The sequence below is a fragment of the Eretmochelys imbricata genome, chromosome 2 (assembly GCF_965152235.1).
Source record: "Eretmochelys imbricata isolate rEreImb1 chromosome 2, rEreImb1.hap1, whole genome shotgun sequence".
Lineage (NCBI taxonomy): Eukaryota > Metazoa > Chordata > Testudines > Cheloniidae > Eretmochelys > Eretmochelys imbricata.
In genome coordinates, this window is record NC_135573.1 from 233,675,924 (window position 1) to 233,692,459 (window position 16,536).

The following is a 16,536-nucleotide window of genomic DNA, read 5'->3' on the forward strand; positions in this document are numbered from 1 at the left end:
ACAAAAGAACTTCGAAAACAGACTCCAAGGAGAGACTGCTGAATTGGAATTAATTTGCAAATTGGCTACAATTAACTTAGGCTTGAATAGAGACTCGGGGTGGCTAAGTCATTATGCAAGGTAACCTATTTCCCCTTGTGTATTCCTCCTCCCCTCCCCCACTGTTCCTCAGACGTTCTTGTTAAACCCTGGATTTGTGCTGGAAATGGCCCACCTTGATTATCATACACATTGTAAGGAGAGTGATCACTTTAGATAAGCTATTACCAGCCGGAGATTAGGGTGGGGGGAGAGAAAACCTTTTGTAGTGATGAACACCCATTTTTTCATGGTTTGTGTGCATAAAAACATCTGTATTTTCCACAGTATGCATCCGATGAAGTGAGCTGTAGCTCACGAAAGCTTATGCGCAAATAAATTGGTTAGTCTCTAAGGTGCCACAAGTACTCCTTTTCTTTTTGTGAATACAGACTAACACAGCTGTTACTCTGAAAGATTTCACACAGAAAACTAAGTATTGCTATGGACACACTCTCTCAGAAGGAACAATTCCCAAAGAATAGCTATGAGTGTATTTCATTACAGGCTTTTTCAAAATGGAGATTTTTCTTCAAAACTCTATTCATAGTCCATAAAAATATAGTACTTTTAAAGAAGATGCCTCTATTCAAGCACCTCTAGAAGGAAAGGTTGGAACTGCTTACAACTGCCATGTTGAAATCACCATTAGGGAGGATTTTGTGACTCTTTCAGAAACTTAAAATATTTTGTACTTGACTCTGTAGCAGTTTCATTTTTCAGATGGCACTTCATGTTATTGTCCAGAAATGGTGCAGAAGAGACATGAATGGTCTCTGTCTCTACTCCACCTTAAAATATCCAGGCTGTTGCTAAATTGTGTCACTTCTCTCTCTTCAACAGCTATCTTTTTCCCGCTGCTAAAAATTCCACTAACATAGCTTCCTCCTTCCTGGATCCCTGATTCTCCCCTTGCTTCCCTTTAGGGTATACAACCCATTGATGCAAACATCATCTTCTCCTGCCACTTGGATCATGTCCCAAGTTCATGTCTCCTTTCACATCATATTCAGATGCCTCATTCTCAGCATTCTGGATCTGCACTTCTCTTTATGACTGCTCTCCTTTCCTCCTCTTCACCTTCCTCTGTCCTGCTCTGTAAGCTCCACTTCCTAAATGACTTGATTTCATTCACAACTGCACAGTTTTCCATGTCCCTCTATATGCCTGGAAGAGTCTTCATCCTCTTGTAACTATACATTCTTCCTTCTCCCCTTTAAATATCTCCCAAAATTTGCATTTTCCAGCTTGTTTTCCATTACTGTTTCCTACGATGCTCCCTGTGCTATGCTGTACACTTGCTGCTATCCACTTGCTAGTATACACCTGCACCTGACTATGCTATTTTATGCATAAATATGTACTAATATATAAAATAAACAATTATAGTTAAAGATATTGTCCTGTGTTCTACCCACATCAGAAATAAAGCAATCAAAAAAGAATGTGAAAATACTGACATTGTTTTCTGTAATGATGCAAAATCATATTTAAATTTTTTTTTTATCTGCAAATCAAAGTTCAATAACTTCCTGGCAAGAATTATTCTTACTGGTAAAATGACATCTAGAAATTTGTGAAATGAGAATTTGTGTGATCTCTTAGATCTTTAACTACAGTCTCTAGAGGGCAGAAGAATGTCATTTAGGTCAATGTCTCCCAACCTTTCCAGATTACTGTACCCCTTTCAGGAGTTTGATTTGTCCCGCATACCCCCAAGTTTCATCTCACTTAAAAACTACTTGCTTACAAAATCAGACATAAAAATACAAAAACATTACGGTACACTATTACTGAAAAATTGCTTACTTTCTCATTTTACTATGACAGGTTTCAGAGTAACAGCCGTGTTAGTCTGTATTCGCAAAAAGAAAAGGAATACTTGTGGCACCTTAGAGACTAACCAATTTATTTGAGCATAAGCTTTCGTGAGCTACAGCTCACTTCATCGGATGCATACTATGGAAAGTGTAGAAGATCTTTTCATATACATACAAAGCATGAAAAAATACCTCCTCCCACCCCACTCTCCTGCTGGTAATAGCTTATCTAAAGTGATCAATCTCCTTACAATGTGTATGATAATCAAGGTGGGCCATTTCCAGCACAAATCCAGAGTTTAACAGGAACGTCTGGGGGGGAGGGGGGAAGGAAAAAACAAGGGGAAATAGGTTACCTTTGCATAATGACTTAGCCACTCCGAGTCTCTACTCAAGCCTAAGTTAATTGTAACCAATTTGCAAATTAATTCCAATTCAACAGTTTCTCGCTGGAGTCTGGATTTGAAGTTTTTTTGTTGTAATATCACAACTTTCATGTCTGTAATCGCGTGACCAGAGAGATTGAAGTGTTCTCCGACTGTTTTATGAATGTTTTAATTCTTGACATCTGATTTGTGTCCATTTATTCTTTTACATAGAGACTGTCCAGTTTGACCAACGTACATGGCAGAGGGGCATTGTTGGCACATGATGGCATATATCACATTGGTGGATGTGCAGGTGAACGAGCCTTTGATAGTGTGGCTGATGTTATTAGGCCCTGTGATGGTGTCCCCTGAATAGATATGTGGGCACAGTTGGCAACGGGCTTTGTTGCAAGGATAGGTTCCTGGGTTAGTGGTTCTGTTGTGTGGTATGTGGTTGCTGGTGAGTATTTGCCTCAGGTTGGGGGGTTGTCTGTAGGCAAGGACTGGCCTGTCTCCCAAGATTTGTGAGAGTGTTGGGTCATCCTTCAGGATAGGTTGTAGATCCTTGCAAATGCGTTGGAGGGGTTTTAGTTGGGGGCTGAAGGTGACGGCTAGTGGCGTTCTGTTATTTTCTTTGTTAGGCCTGTCCTGTAGTAGGAGACTTCTGGGAACTCTTCTGGCTCTATCAATCTGTTTCTTCACTTCCGCAGGTGGGTACTGTAGTTGTAAGAATGCTTGATAGAGCTCCTGTAGGTGTTTGTCTCTGTCTGAGGGGTTGGAGCAAATGCGGTTGTATCGCAGAGCTTGGCTGTAGACGATGGATCGTGTGGTGTGGTCAGGGTGAAAGCTGGAGGCATGTAGGTAGGAATAGCGGTCAGTAGGTTTCCGGTATAGGGTGGTGTTTATGTGACCATCGTTTATTAGCACCGTAGTGTCCAGAAAGTGGATCTCTTGTGTGGACTGGACCAGGCTGAGGTTGATGGTGGGATGGAAATTGTTGAAATCATGGTGGAATTCCTCAAGGGTTTCTTTTCCATGGGTCCAGATGATGAAGATGTCATCAATATAGCGCAAGTAGAGTAGGGGCGTTAGGGGACGAGAGCTGAGGAAGCGTTGTTCTAAGTCAGCCATAAAAATGTTGGCATACTGTGGGGCCATGCAGGTACCCATAGCAGTGCCACTGAGCTGAAGGTATACATTGTCCCCAAATGTAAAATAGTTATGGGTAAGGACAAAGTCACAAAGTTCAGCCACCAGGTTAGCCGTGACATTATCGGGGATAGTGTTCTTGATGGCTTGTAGTCCATCTTTGTGAGGAATGTTGGTGTAGAGGGCTTCTACATCCATAGTGGCCAGGATGGTGTCATCAGGAAGATCACCGATGGATTGTAGTTTCCTCAGGAAGTCAGTGGTGTCTCGAAGGTAGCTGGGAGTGCTGGTAGTGTAGGGCCTGAGGAGGGAGTCTACATAGCCAGACAATCCTGCTGTCAGGGTGCCAATGCCTGAGATGATGGGGCGCCCAGGATTTCCAGGTTTATGGATCTTGGATAGTAAATAGAATATCCCAGGTCGGGATTCCAGGGGTGTGTCTGTGCGGATTTGATCTTGTGCTTTTTCAGGGATTTTCTTGAGCAAATGCTGTAGTTTCTTTTGGTAACTCTCAGTGGGATCAGAGGGTAATGGCTTGTAGAAAATGGTGTTGGAGAGCTGCCGAGCTGCCTCTTGTTCATATTCTGACCTATTCATGACGACAACAGCACCTCCTTTGTCAGCCTTGAGGAAAGTATCTAGATGAGCTGATGTACCCCCGGAAGATCTCTGCGTACCTCCAGAGGTACATATATCCCTGCTTAAGAACCACTGATTTAGGTTACTTATGGTCAGTCACCACTTTGTCTGCAATGACAGTTTGAGAGTGGAATTGCAAAATGCACCAAGAGACAACATGGGTGAGGTAATACCTTTTATTGGAGCAACTTCTGTTGGTGAAAGAGACAAGCTTTCTAACTTTAGAGAGTCTTATTCAGGTCTGGGAAAGGTACTCAGAAGATCATAATTAAATACAAGGTGGAATACATTGTTTAGCACAAGTAGTTAACACATATTTGTAAGAAACCATTCAATGTGAAGTGGCCTGTTACACCTCTGCAGTAATAGGACAAAATAAAAGATATTACCTCACTCACCTTGTCTCTGTAATGTTTTGGGACCAACACAGCTACTACACTGCAAAATGCACCAAGAAGCTTTTCTTTTACCTGCTGCACCACATACATAATACAAGTGTGATAATCAGAGAAAATATTGGAACAGAGCTGGTCATATGAGTGGATTTTTCTTTTCTGATCTGTGGTTACAATTCCAATTTAATAGGCTGTAAAAATGGAAGAATCTGAACTTTCTTTATTGGAAGATGCAATATTTTAAAGATGTGAATAATTTCAATTACTAAGATATATTCATTTTGTGAATTAAAGCTAAAGTTGGTTTTCCAAAGATTCCATCCTTTAAGAGGCTACGCTGATTTTCTCAGACCTCTTTCTTCAATCCTCAGAAGCCTGCAGGATTAAGCTCTAAGCAACTATTTGGGCCCAATCCTGTATTACTTGTGTACCCTGAAGTCGATGCAAGGTCAGGCTTTTCAGTAGCAGAGGAACTAATTGTTGTTGCTTAAAGTTATTAAAATATTTTTACAGTATGTTCATTTTTGCTATTTCTATTCAATATATTGTTTTTGGAATGCTTAATCTTAATATGACAAATTCACCAAACAGCTCTATCATATCCTATTTTTTTCAGCTTTGACAATGCTCCTGTACTCACAATGCTGCAGCCTGTAAATAACGTTATATCACTCTTCAAATCAATGTTATACTGAAAAAATAATTATAGTTAAAACCCACCTCATAATCTACTCTGAGAACAGCAAGTGCATCACATAGCTGCTGTTGGTAGCTTTGTCGAATTTTGACTTCTTTCTGCAATTCAAATTTTTAATGGGTTACTGAAACAATTATAATGGACTTTAAGAAAAACATTAGTTCTTATTGTTTTTCCACTGAACAAAAACCAAAATGTTGTCCAAATCCTCTGTTCTGGAAAAAAAGTTAATGAGCCAGTGCCCCTATAAAACTTTTCTGTCCCTTAGTTGTTTATATCACTGGTATATAAGGATCTCTCATTTCCACATTTGCCTAAATAATTGTACTGTATACACTTCTATATAAATGGGTTCCATGCTGTTGAAAAGAAATGACGACTACTAAATCTTTCCAAAGGAAATACTCGAAATGCAACCAATATATTTAAAAATATGCACATATGTACAAGGACTGTAAATCTGAAAATGTTTAAAAAGGGAACTCCATAAATTTCTCAATTTAAAATATGTTTTATTATTTATTGTTCATACTGATATCTTGGAAGCTTAAAACTAAACCCCCTTCCTTTACTGCTGTCTTCCCACTCATAAGCATGCACTGGACAGTTACTGTACGGTTCTCCATGAGCACTAGGACATTGGCAATTAGTTTGGTTTGTTAACAAAAAGAGTGTTAAAGCACTTATTTTGGAAGATAATACATAAAGAACTGCCTGGACTTTATAAACACATAAGAAAAGAGGTAGGTTAAATCTTAGACCTATCAACTTTAATGTCCTTTTAATTTAAAGTTCTCACTATTCTAGCATGTTTGTTACTAAAGCTTAAGATGTTTTTGTAAACATTTTTACAAATGTTTATATGTAGATGTTTTCCATATAACTACCCACTACTTTTTAAAATGCAAATCTTTGAAAATCCACATTCATATTAATCAACATATTTGTGGATTAATTTTATTTTATACTATTGCATATCAATAATCTGCCCAAATATAGACGGTAGATGAATGAGAAATTGACATTTTAAATAGGTTACTCTGTACCTGTTTATGAAAAGCTTCAATGTCTCTCAGTCTGTCATTTATCTGTCTACAGAGATTTGAAGCTTGCTCTTGTATTTTTTCCTCATACCGTGCTTGAAGGACATTTTTATAGATCATAAAATCTTGCTGGATGGAGTCAGTGAACTAAAAATGTAAAGACTGATATTACATATACACTATAAAGGACATTTTTTCTATATAATCTTCTCTGCTGATACAAAATAAACTAATCAGAAAGTATTTGTGCTTTAATGATTCTGTTTATGTAAGACATTGGATGAGTGGCAATTTTGTTGACTGAAATACCTTGGCATCCTTCTAAACAGAGGACTACAAAATACTCTATCAGAAAACTTACTGACAAAAAACAAACAACTTAGTTACATAAAGCAAACTAATTGTCTCTGTAGGGTGAAACACAAATTATAAACAGTTATGAAAACAAATTATGTATTGTATTCTCAATGTCACCACTGACAATCTCGGTCACATGCTTTATCTTGAATATGATCATTGCATCATATGATCATTACTGTGGGATGTTAAAAAGTGAAGACTGGCATCAACAATACTGCAAGCACCTCATGGTATGGAAGAATCAGATTCATAATAGTGAAGTTATACGTCTGCCACTTTGGGTGGAATTAGGCGTGCTCTGAGAACGCCTACTGGCAAGATAGGCAGGGCAATGCCTACCTTCACCTGTTAGAGGATAGCACTGAGGGTTAGAAATGACAGGTATCTGGGTGCATGTCCTGGAGCAGAAACGTAGGCTCCTGGGACTTTTACAGAAAAAAAAGTTAGGCACTCAGGAATTTTAGGCACCTCCAGAGTCAGAGAGCAGCTGAACAGGGGTTTTAAGGATCTCAGCAGCACTTAAATTTTGGACTTAGGCGCCTAAGTTAGAAATGCAAGTCTTTTTGTGGATCTGGGCCCTAATGATAATCATATATCCTACCTATACTAGTATAACTGCAGATACAACATTATTAACATTTATTTTGTCATAGTGCCTAAAAGTCACAGCCAGGCTGGGTCCTATAGTGGTAGGTAGGCACAACATATTAAACAACAGCTCCTGCCTCAAATTGCTTCCAGTCTAAAAGACAAGCTATAATAAGGGAATGAAACAATGTGAAGGCCACAATAGGTGGTGGGGGAGACAGGGTAACAAATATAATAAGATGTATGCCATTTTTAGCCATTTCATAGCTGTGGTCAAAACTTGCCACTGCTTAGACATATTAGGTTGTAGTTTTCTGCATGCCCTATGGCAGAGATGAGTTTTGAGGAGGGATTTAGAGTATAGGAAGGATAAGACTAAATTGTCAACTGTTTTGAAAGTAAGGACAAGAAATTAGCATTATGGATCCAATGAAAAGGAATTAAAGGGCATGGGGGGATGATACAGTCAGAGCAATGAGCCAAGTTGAATGGACTTGAGAGGGCTGAGGTTGTAGACTTAGAGGCCAGAGAGGAGGAGATTGCAGTAGTCAAGGTGCTACATGATCAGCGCTTGGAAAAGAATGTTGTCAGTATAGGCAGGAAGAAAAGTCAGATCTTATACATACTGTGCAAGAAGAAGCTGTAAGATGTAGAAGTGGCCTGGATGTGTGTGGGAGGAGTGGTGGAGGTGAAAGCTCACTGTCAATGGTGGGGCAGAGGGATAGAAGTGGGATTAAGGGTAGATACTGAGACTCTGTGGGGGATGGGAGTGGGCAGCGAGTTCCAGGCAGGGAAGGGGGTCCCAGCTGCTCCTTCCTGCTCTCCAGCCCAATCCTAGGCACTGAGGTGGCCACTTCAACCCCTCCAGGTCCCACTCTCACACCGACCCCTTCACACATGCATGTTTTTTACCCCTTCAATATTGCCACTGGAGAAGCACTAGCTCCCACTCCCCCTCCCATTTCTGCCCCCCTACTGTAAGGATCAAAGGAAAAGGCCTGAGTCAAAGCAAAAGCCAATAAATTAAGGGCTTGAACAACAGGGAATATAGTGGTGTTGTCTTATGTGAAAGAGAAAGGAGTGAGTGGAGGGCTCTGGAGGAAAGATCAGGAGCTCAGTTTTGGCCATGTTATGTTTCATTCGATAGCTGGACACACACTAGGAGATGTCAGAAAGACAGGCTAAGAGTTTATCTTGGATGAAAGGAGATAAATTTGGAGTAGGGAGTTGTATTTGTGAGTCATTAGCATGAAGATGGTAGTCAAAGCCCAGCTGGCAGCTGAGGTCACACAAACAGAGTGAAAGGAAGAGGGGGCCAAGAATGGAGTCCTAAGGGGCTTGAACAGAAAGAAAGAGGAAAGGAAAGAAGGAAGTTCCACTAAATGAGACTCTCAAGGAATGTCCAAAATTTGGGAGAATTAAGAGAGAATAGAGTCACAAAAGCCAAGGATGACAGCGAGTAATTAATGTGAACCTCCTTTGAAAATGAGCAAACACTCAGGTATCAAATCATTTGTATTTAATACAGTGTAACAGAACTTCTACGCTCCTTGATAATTGTCCTGTTCATCCCCTGAAGCACCTGGCGCCAGCCACTGTCAAAAGACAGGATAATGGGCTAGATGGATCATTGATCTGACCCAATATGGCCATTCTTATGTTCTTACATTTTAAGCACTGTAAGAAGGCATGATTGTGATAATTCAGTTGACTGACTAAAGAACACTACTACTTGATAAGAAAATTTAATATTTTGAATGACGGAAGAACCCAGTGAAGAATCAGGAGAATAAGAGGGTTACAACTAAAGGTTGTGGGAGTGGTATTATAAAGACAGTCACATACTATGCACCTTAGAGTTCATGTAAGATAGAAATTGTTGATTTCAATCAAACATGAACAGACTTGATCAAAATAAGAGCAACGCACTGTTTAATAATTATATAAAATCATTTTAAAACTTACCGAGCTATTTGGTGCAATAGTCTGCAGCAATAATCACAGCAGGTTAATGCACTATATTATAAATAAGGCTATGTTTTAGTCATGGGTATTTTTAGTGAAAGTCATAAACAGGTCATGGGCAGTAAACAAAAATTCATGGCCCATGACCTGTCTATGACTTTCACTAAAAATACCCCTGACTAAAACTTGGGTGTTCTGGGGGCGGGAGTGCCCCAGGTGCTCTGGGTGGGGGGTGGGCGGCAGTGGGCAGCCTGGGACCCACGCAGCTGTTGGGGGTGGGTGGGGGGAGAGAGGCAGCAGCACATGGCCCGGTCTGCTGCTGGAGGGCCGGGCGGTGGGGCACAGCCCAGGACCCCCGCTGCTGCTTGCGGGGAGGAAGGACACGGCAGTCAGAGACCTCCACTGCTGCTGCTGGGGGTGTGTGCACACAATGGCCTGAGACTGACCCAGCAGCCTCAGGGTGGCTGGACCCCAGGCCAGCTGCACCTGCAACTGCACGGAGGTCCCGGAAAGTCATAGAATCCATGACTTCCATGACAGACTCGCAGCCTTAATTATAAAGTATCTCCTTCCCTCAGTTTTCCATTTGTAGCATTTTAAAGGAATGAAAAATGTAAAAAATAAATAGTGATATCTCATACTATTTTGTAATATGGGTTTGTTAGACATGAATTTGTTAGAGATGGGCTTGTTTTAATCCAAATCTTTTATTTTTAAGCCTCTCAGTGCTTCTGCCAAAATCAGAGTAGTAAAGTGAAAGAAGACCTTAGTTACAACAAACCTTTCGCTACCCAGTTGATTTGAATATTACATTCCTATTTAATTCATCACATAATTGTTTTATTCATAATCTTTTTAAAGTAAGGGTATTACACAAGCTACTTTCTGGCATATACATACATAGTCAATTCACAGCTAGTATTAATGGAGCTGGGCCTATTTATTCCAGTGCTAAACTTCTCTTCTAGAGTCCTGGGCGTTAATATAAAAGGTTTACCATTTAAGTCTAAAAGTCTTCCCTTATGTTCATTCTCTGCTCACCATGTTTAAACTTTTTCCTTTTTTATATGCTTGATCAATCTTCTCATAGATATAATATGTACTCTGATAAGGGTAAACAAACTGTCTAGACTTTTATTCAGCTATTCCTATTTAATATAAATGTGAGTTATTGGCATATTTTAATGGAGAACTGAGATTTATTATAAATGAAACCACCATAACAGGACCAAAAAAAAGTTAGACTAGGCCCCCACCCCTCAACAACTTAAAAGGTAAAGATGACTTTGACAGAAGATCTGTCCTACAACATGGTGAAGAATATCCTGAGACATATCCAAGAAGCTCTCTTACCTGTACTAGGGCTTGTGTAGTAGTAGTCAGCTCCTTTAGTTCTACTATTTCTTTGATATCTGTTTGAGTGGCATGATCTGTGATAAAATAGCCTACTTTTAAGTCATCTGAAATGGAAGGCCTACAAAAAAAAACAAAGTTTTTTTCATTTAAGAAAGATTACTAAATTAAGTAGTCAGTTAAGGCAATTTAACTTTAAGAACTGAAATTCAAAACAGCAGTGATCCTCCAAAGCACATATTTCTTATTGTTTTACTTACCTATCTAAGATAACAATTGGGTATCATTTGGGAGAATGGAGTAAGAAGTGTACTTACAATCTGTTTTCCCTTGTAATGTTTGTTTCATAAAGAAAAGTGTTTTTGATTAGACATCCAGATAAAAACTTCAGAACAAACTTAACGTTATTTTAAACGCTATAGAAAGAGAATGCAGAGAGGAAAGAATGTATTTTAGGACCATTCTTCTATACACAACACTAATAATTTTTCATACAGTTCAGGAGATCATACTTAATTTTAGAGTTGTGTGGGAACTAGATTTTCTGTTTCCGGGAAAATCATTTTTCTATTTTGGGACAAAACAAAAATGTTGAGATTTCCCACAAAACAAAATTCTGAAAAAAAAATTCATTTCAGGTCAAAAGTGTTTTGTTTAGATGTTTTATTCCAATTCTGGCATTTTAAATCTTATTTAGAATATTTTAAAAAACCTCAAACTTGTTTTGAAACAAAATACCTAAATATTCTGTTCTGAAAATGTCAAAATATGTTTCAACATTATTGGGACAACAGGCTAGGACAAATTCTGTTGTCAAGCATCCCGAGAAAGCCAAAAACAGTTTAGCCACGTGAAATGTAATCGCTGCCTTGTTCACAACCTGCCAACCTACACTTCAAAATATTGTTGGATGCACTGACTGATTCCTATGTCCAACCTGAGGATGAACCAACAATTTCCTTGTAAATGTCACTGAACGACATAAGTAGATTATACTTGCCTGCCTCAACTGCTTTGCTAAATCCCTCCCCTGGTGCCATTTAGCCAGTTGAGCCTCAGACTACTCTTCAGGAACAGTGCATGTGGCTAATTATGCTAGGAAAAAAACTAATTATATTTTTGAGGGACAATCAAATTGAACATCCAGGTTAGTCTCGGACAAGTCACTTTAAAGATATTAAGGGGCTGGGGAAGGAAGATTTGCTAGCCTGAGTACAAAGAATCTGTCAGTTAAAACTCTAAGGGAGAGGACCAAGTCTACTCATGTTCATGCAATACCTAACAGAAAGCGGTTTGGATCGAACCTTTTCTCTCTCCTTCATAAAGGGTAATAGAACAACATTCTTCCAGAAAGTGTTCCAAATGAGATCCTCTTTACAATGCTATGATTACAAATGTCAGCTTGTCAGGCACTTTGACCCACCAACCATAACGTGCCACGGTCATGGCTAGTACTATTAATATGTTCAACAGACAAACTCTAGGGCTAATCCCAGTTCTGTCCCGGATTCATTATTTGGCCTCTGACAACTCATATCTCTGTCTCATATTCCCCATGGGACTGAGAGTCAAGAATTCTAGTTCTAATCCTGACTTTGACACTGACTACCCCAAGACAAGACACTTAACCCTTCTGGGTCTCATTTTCCACAGTTTAGAAAATGACTACTCGTTGTCATCTTAATAATATTCTATGATTAGAAGAAAATGCCAAGTTTTGACTAGTAAGCTCTAGCTAGAAATGTAGCAAGTCCTTTGTCTGATAGACTGTTGAAGAAACTTCTGTTCTTCAACAATTTCCATGAGAGATAATGGTAAACAGAGAGTTATATGTAGTCAAGTAGTCCACAGGAGTCAGGAACATCCCAGAGGACAGAAGCTGAAAAGCAAAAGCTATGATCAAGAGTCTACCACAAAACTCTGTATAAGATATCCAGTTTTATGATGTGACAATATTTTTAGTTTTAAATTGATTAGGTTTAACTACCTATCCCTTAATTGGAAAGGTGCTTAAGATGATCAGTGTAGATTAGAGAAAAGGCTATGTTCAAATTACCTAATTCATAAAGAAAGAGCCTCAGAACAGGTTTGAAACCATTCAGAGAGAACCATTTTGTGACCCTTAAAACATTTTGTTTACAGGCACAGAACACAATAACCTTGAAGTATTAAAGTGACACAAAAATGAATGATATGAATAATTGAATTTTATTTGTTCAGCTGATTACCCCTTTTTTGCTTTCTGGCATTTTTCTTATAATTCCAACAAACCTAGATACATAAACAGATTCTCAGTGACATACTCATCCCCTCATCTAGAATTTAGAGTAACAGATTTGTCACTAGTCCTGGTCAATATATAAACAAGGATATAAGCGGCTAAAATATCAGTTTTATATTTGAAAGACTGCACCAAACTCATCAGCAGAATGCCCACTAGCATCTTAATGGGGTTCAGAATCAGGACTAAAGCATGGTGAAAGAGTATCATGCACACTACTCCCATGTGCACCACTACTCAGGTGGCTGGATGCATATTATAGGATTTTTGTCTCCTAAAAACAAACTATTATTTTAGCCACTGCTGGAGGCAGATGGAAATACTCAGCTTCCTACTGAATCACTGGGCAACACATCCTATCACACATGTTCTTTAACTGTTGCTGAGTCAGATCCTACTTATCTTTTGACATTTAAAAGGATCATAACATAAGGATGGGGATAGTGGAGGGTTAAAATGTTCATTTTCTTTGAGAAAAAAGAAGATATTGTATTTATCTCACACACAGGTCTTTAGTAATACCAAAATAATGCTACATTGAGGAACATTGCACAACAGATGTCAAGCAATAGTAGGCACAACTCCTTGTAATCTTTAAAATCTTACACAAATATAAATAAAGCATTTTGAAACAGAGTTGTAAGAATAAGGTCATGTACTGCCAAGGACTGATTTAAAAGCTATTTTCGGATTATTAACAGTACATAGGGGCGATTTAATATAATTTAATCTTCCGCCATCATTTTAGAAGAATAGGTCTATGAGGGTGAATTGGTATTGCTTACAAATAGCTAGTTGGTATTTTTAATTTGAAAGGATTTCTCACAACGACCGAGAGCAGATGTACAATCCTCTGGCTTGAAACTCCCATGAAACAAGTTAGTGCATACCTTGAAGGAGCTCTTCAAAAAGGCCTTTGGAAAAAGGAGCATTACAAAAAACAACCACCACCAAGCAGTTCTTGTGTTATAAAAAAAACCTTTAATGCTAATTCTCAGAGTTTCACAACTGTTATTTAAGCATAGACAGTAAAAATATTGCTAGTGTCAAGGTGCCCTACGTCCTCTACTCAGTTGGAGGGAGTAAGGCTAGGTACAGCAAGGCAGCAGTTCCACCAAACAAGGTACCAGCTCACACTGTTCCCACCACAATGAAGAGCCAGATGTTCTCCTCCTGTATCCGTGGCATTCGTTGGTCCCCAAGTCCTCTCCACTCACTCACCAGCTTCCGCGCCTCCCTCAGATACCCCGCCCACCTCCTCCCCTCCCAGCTCCCCCGCCTCCCTCAGCTGCCCTGCCACCTCCTCCCCTCCCAGCTCCCCCGCCTCCCTCAGCTGCCCGCCACCTCCACCCCTCCCAGCTCCCCCGCCTCCCTCAGCTGCCCGCCACCTCCACCCCTCCCAGCTCCCCCGCCTCCCTCAGCTGCCCGCCACCTCCTCCCCTCCCAGCTCCCTCGCCTCCCTCAGCTGCCCGCCACCTCCACCCCTCCCAGCTCCCCCGCCTCCCTCAGCTGCCCGCCACCTCCTTCCCTCCCAGCTCCCCCGCCTCCCTCAGCTGCGCGCCACCTCCACCCCTCCCAGCTCCCCCGCCTCCCTCAGCTGCCCGCCACCTCCACCCCTCCCAGCTCCCCCGCCTCCCTCAGCTGCCCGCCACCTCCATCCCTCCCAGCTCCCCCGCCTCCCTCAGCTGCCCGCCACCTCCATCCCTCCCAGCTCCCACGCCTCCCTCAGCTGCCCGCCACCTCCTCCCCTCCCAGCTCCCCCGCCTCCCTCAGCTGTCCGCCACCTCCTCCCCTCCCAGCTCCCTCGCCTCCCTCAGCTGCCCGCCACCTCCACCCCTCCCAGCTCCCCCGCCTCCCTCAGCTGCCCGCCACCTCCTCCCCTCCCAGCTCCCCCGCCTCCCTCAGCTGCCCGCCACCTCCTCCCCTCCCAGCTCCCCCGCCTCCCTCAGCTGCCCGCCACCTCCATCCCTCCCAGCTCCCCCGCCTCCCTCAGCTGCCCGCCACCTCCTCCCCTCCCAGCTCCCCCGCCTCCCTCAGCTGCCCTGCCACCTCCTCCCCTCCCAGCTCCCCCGCCTCCCTCAGCTGCCCGCCACCTCCTCCCCTCCCAGCTCCCCCGCCTCCCTCAGCTGCCCTGCCACCTCCTCCCCTCCCAGCTCCCCCGCCTCCCTCAGCTGCCCGCCACCTCCTCCCCTCCCAGCTCCCCCGCCTCCCTCAGCTGCGCGCCACCTCCTCCCCTCCCAGCTCACCCGCCTCCCTCAGCTGCCCGCCACCTCCTCCCCTCCCAGCTCCCCCGCCTCCCTCAGCTGCCCTGCCACCTCCATCCCTTCCAACTCCCCCGCCTCCCTCAGCTGCCCTGCCACCTGCATCCCTTCCAGCTCCCCCGCCTCCCTCAGCTGCCCTGCCACCTCCTCCCTTCCCAGCTCCCCCGCCTCCCTCAGCTGCCCTGCCACCTCCATCCCTTCCAACTCCCCCGCCTCCCTCAGCTGCCCTGCCACCTGCATCCCTTCCAGCTCCCCCGCCTCCCTCAGCTGCCCTGCCACCTCCTCCCCTCCCAGCTCCCCCGCCTCCCTCAGCTGCCCTGCCACCTCCATCCCTTCCAACTCCCCCGCCTCCCTCAGCTGCCCTGCCACCTGCATCCCTTCCAGCTCCCCCGCCTCCCTCAGCTGCCCTGCCACCTCCTCCCTTCCCAGCTCCCCCGCCTCCCTCAGCTGCCCTGCCACCTCCATCCCTTCCAACTCCCCCGCCTCCCTCAGCTGCCCTGCCACCTGCATCCCTTCCAGCTCCCCCGCCTCCCTCAGCTGCCCTGCCACCTCCTCCCCTCCCAGCTCCCCCGCCTCCCCCAGCTGCCCCCCAGCTCCCCCTTCTACCTCGGCTCCTCCCCCTCAAGCTCCCCCGCCTCCCTCAGCTCTTCCCCCTCCAGGTCTGCGTGTTCACCCCACCGAGGTGCCAGCCCCGCCCCGGGATTCTCTTACCGGCAGTCGGCCTCCAGCTCCTCCAGGCAACAGGGCAGCGCCAGGAGCTCTAGGATGTGCGGAGACAGGCTGAGCTTCCGCCCGACCGAGATGCTGCTCATGGCTGGGCGCGGAGGCTCCGGCCGCGTCTCCGCTAGAGGGTCCGGGAGCGCCGCAAGAAAGGAGTCAAGCGTCCGATACCATGGCAACTAGCGCCCCGCCTTACCTCCCGGACACATTATTAATTGGAGGACAGAGAAGTGACGCCACTTCCGCTGAGAAATAGGGGAGAGTGGAGAAGGGGCGTCTGAGGAAGTCAGACTCTGAGCTGCGGTGACGCAATCAATGGAAGCCCCCTTCCAGCTATTAAATTCCCGCACTTCACCTCACAGAGTTACTCCCCCACCCCTCTCCGGGACACTCGCAATAACCCCCACCCCACACACGTCCACCAGCCCTCCCGTTTAACCTCAGTGACATCAGGCCACGCAGGACACCTGCCAACATATTTCCACACTAAGCATATTCCAGCTCCTTCTCCTGCAGTGACACCACTCCCATCTATCTGCCTCCACTTTCCAGTGACCTCTTCATACCTGCCAGCCCTCCCTCCGAGGAGCACTCCACCCATCTAACCACCCTCTACTAGTGCCAACCCTACAACTAACTACAGCTCTGCCTCCCACCAACTTTGCTACCTATCCTCCTCTCACCCTGTGAAACCCACCAGTCTAGGAAGTTCTAGGAAGAGCTGCAGTCTCTCCTTCAAGAGCAGGAGCCCTTGCTGTAATTGGTAATGGGGTGCAGCAACAAAGCATCAAATAAAAAAGAAAAATTTGACATAATTGT

General features: G+C 43.6%; 1 protein-coding gene across 1 annotated transcript in view; it reads right to left on the reverse strand.

Annotated features, from left to right (window-relative positions):
* C2H10orf67 (chromosome 2 C10orf67 homolog) overlaps positions 1 to 15,809 on the reverse strand; it is a 126,090-nt gene extending 110,281 nt beyond the window's left edge. Inside the window, exons 1-4 of the mRNA XM_077808212.1 lie at positions 15,709 to 15,809; positions 10,456 to 10,576; positions 6,193 to 6,336; positions 5,170 to 5,244 (exon numbers count right to left, since the gene is read on the reverse strand). Of these exons, the coding sequence (XP_077664338.1) occupies positions 5,170 to 5,244; positions 6,193 to 6,336; positions 10,456 to 10,576; positions 15,709 to 15,809 (441 nt within the window). The remainder of the gene's footprint in view (positions 1 to 5,169; positions 5,245 to 6,192; positions 6,337 to 10,455; positions 10,577 to 15,708) is intronic.
* Positions 15,810 to 16,536: the final 727 nt, after the last annotated feature.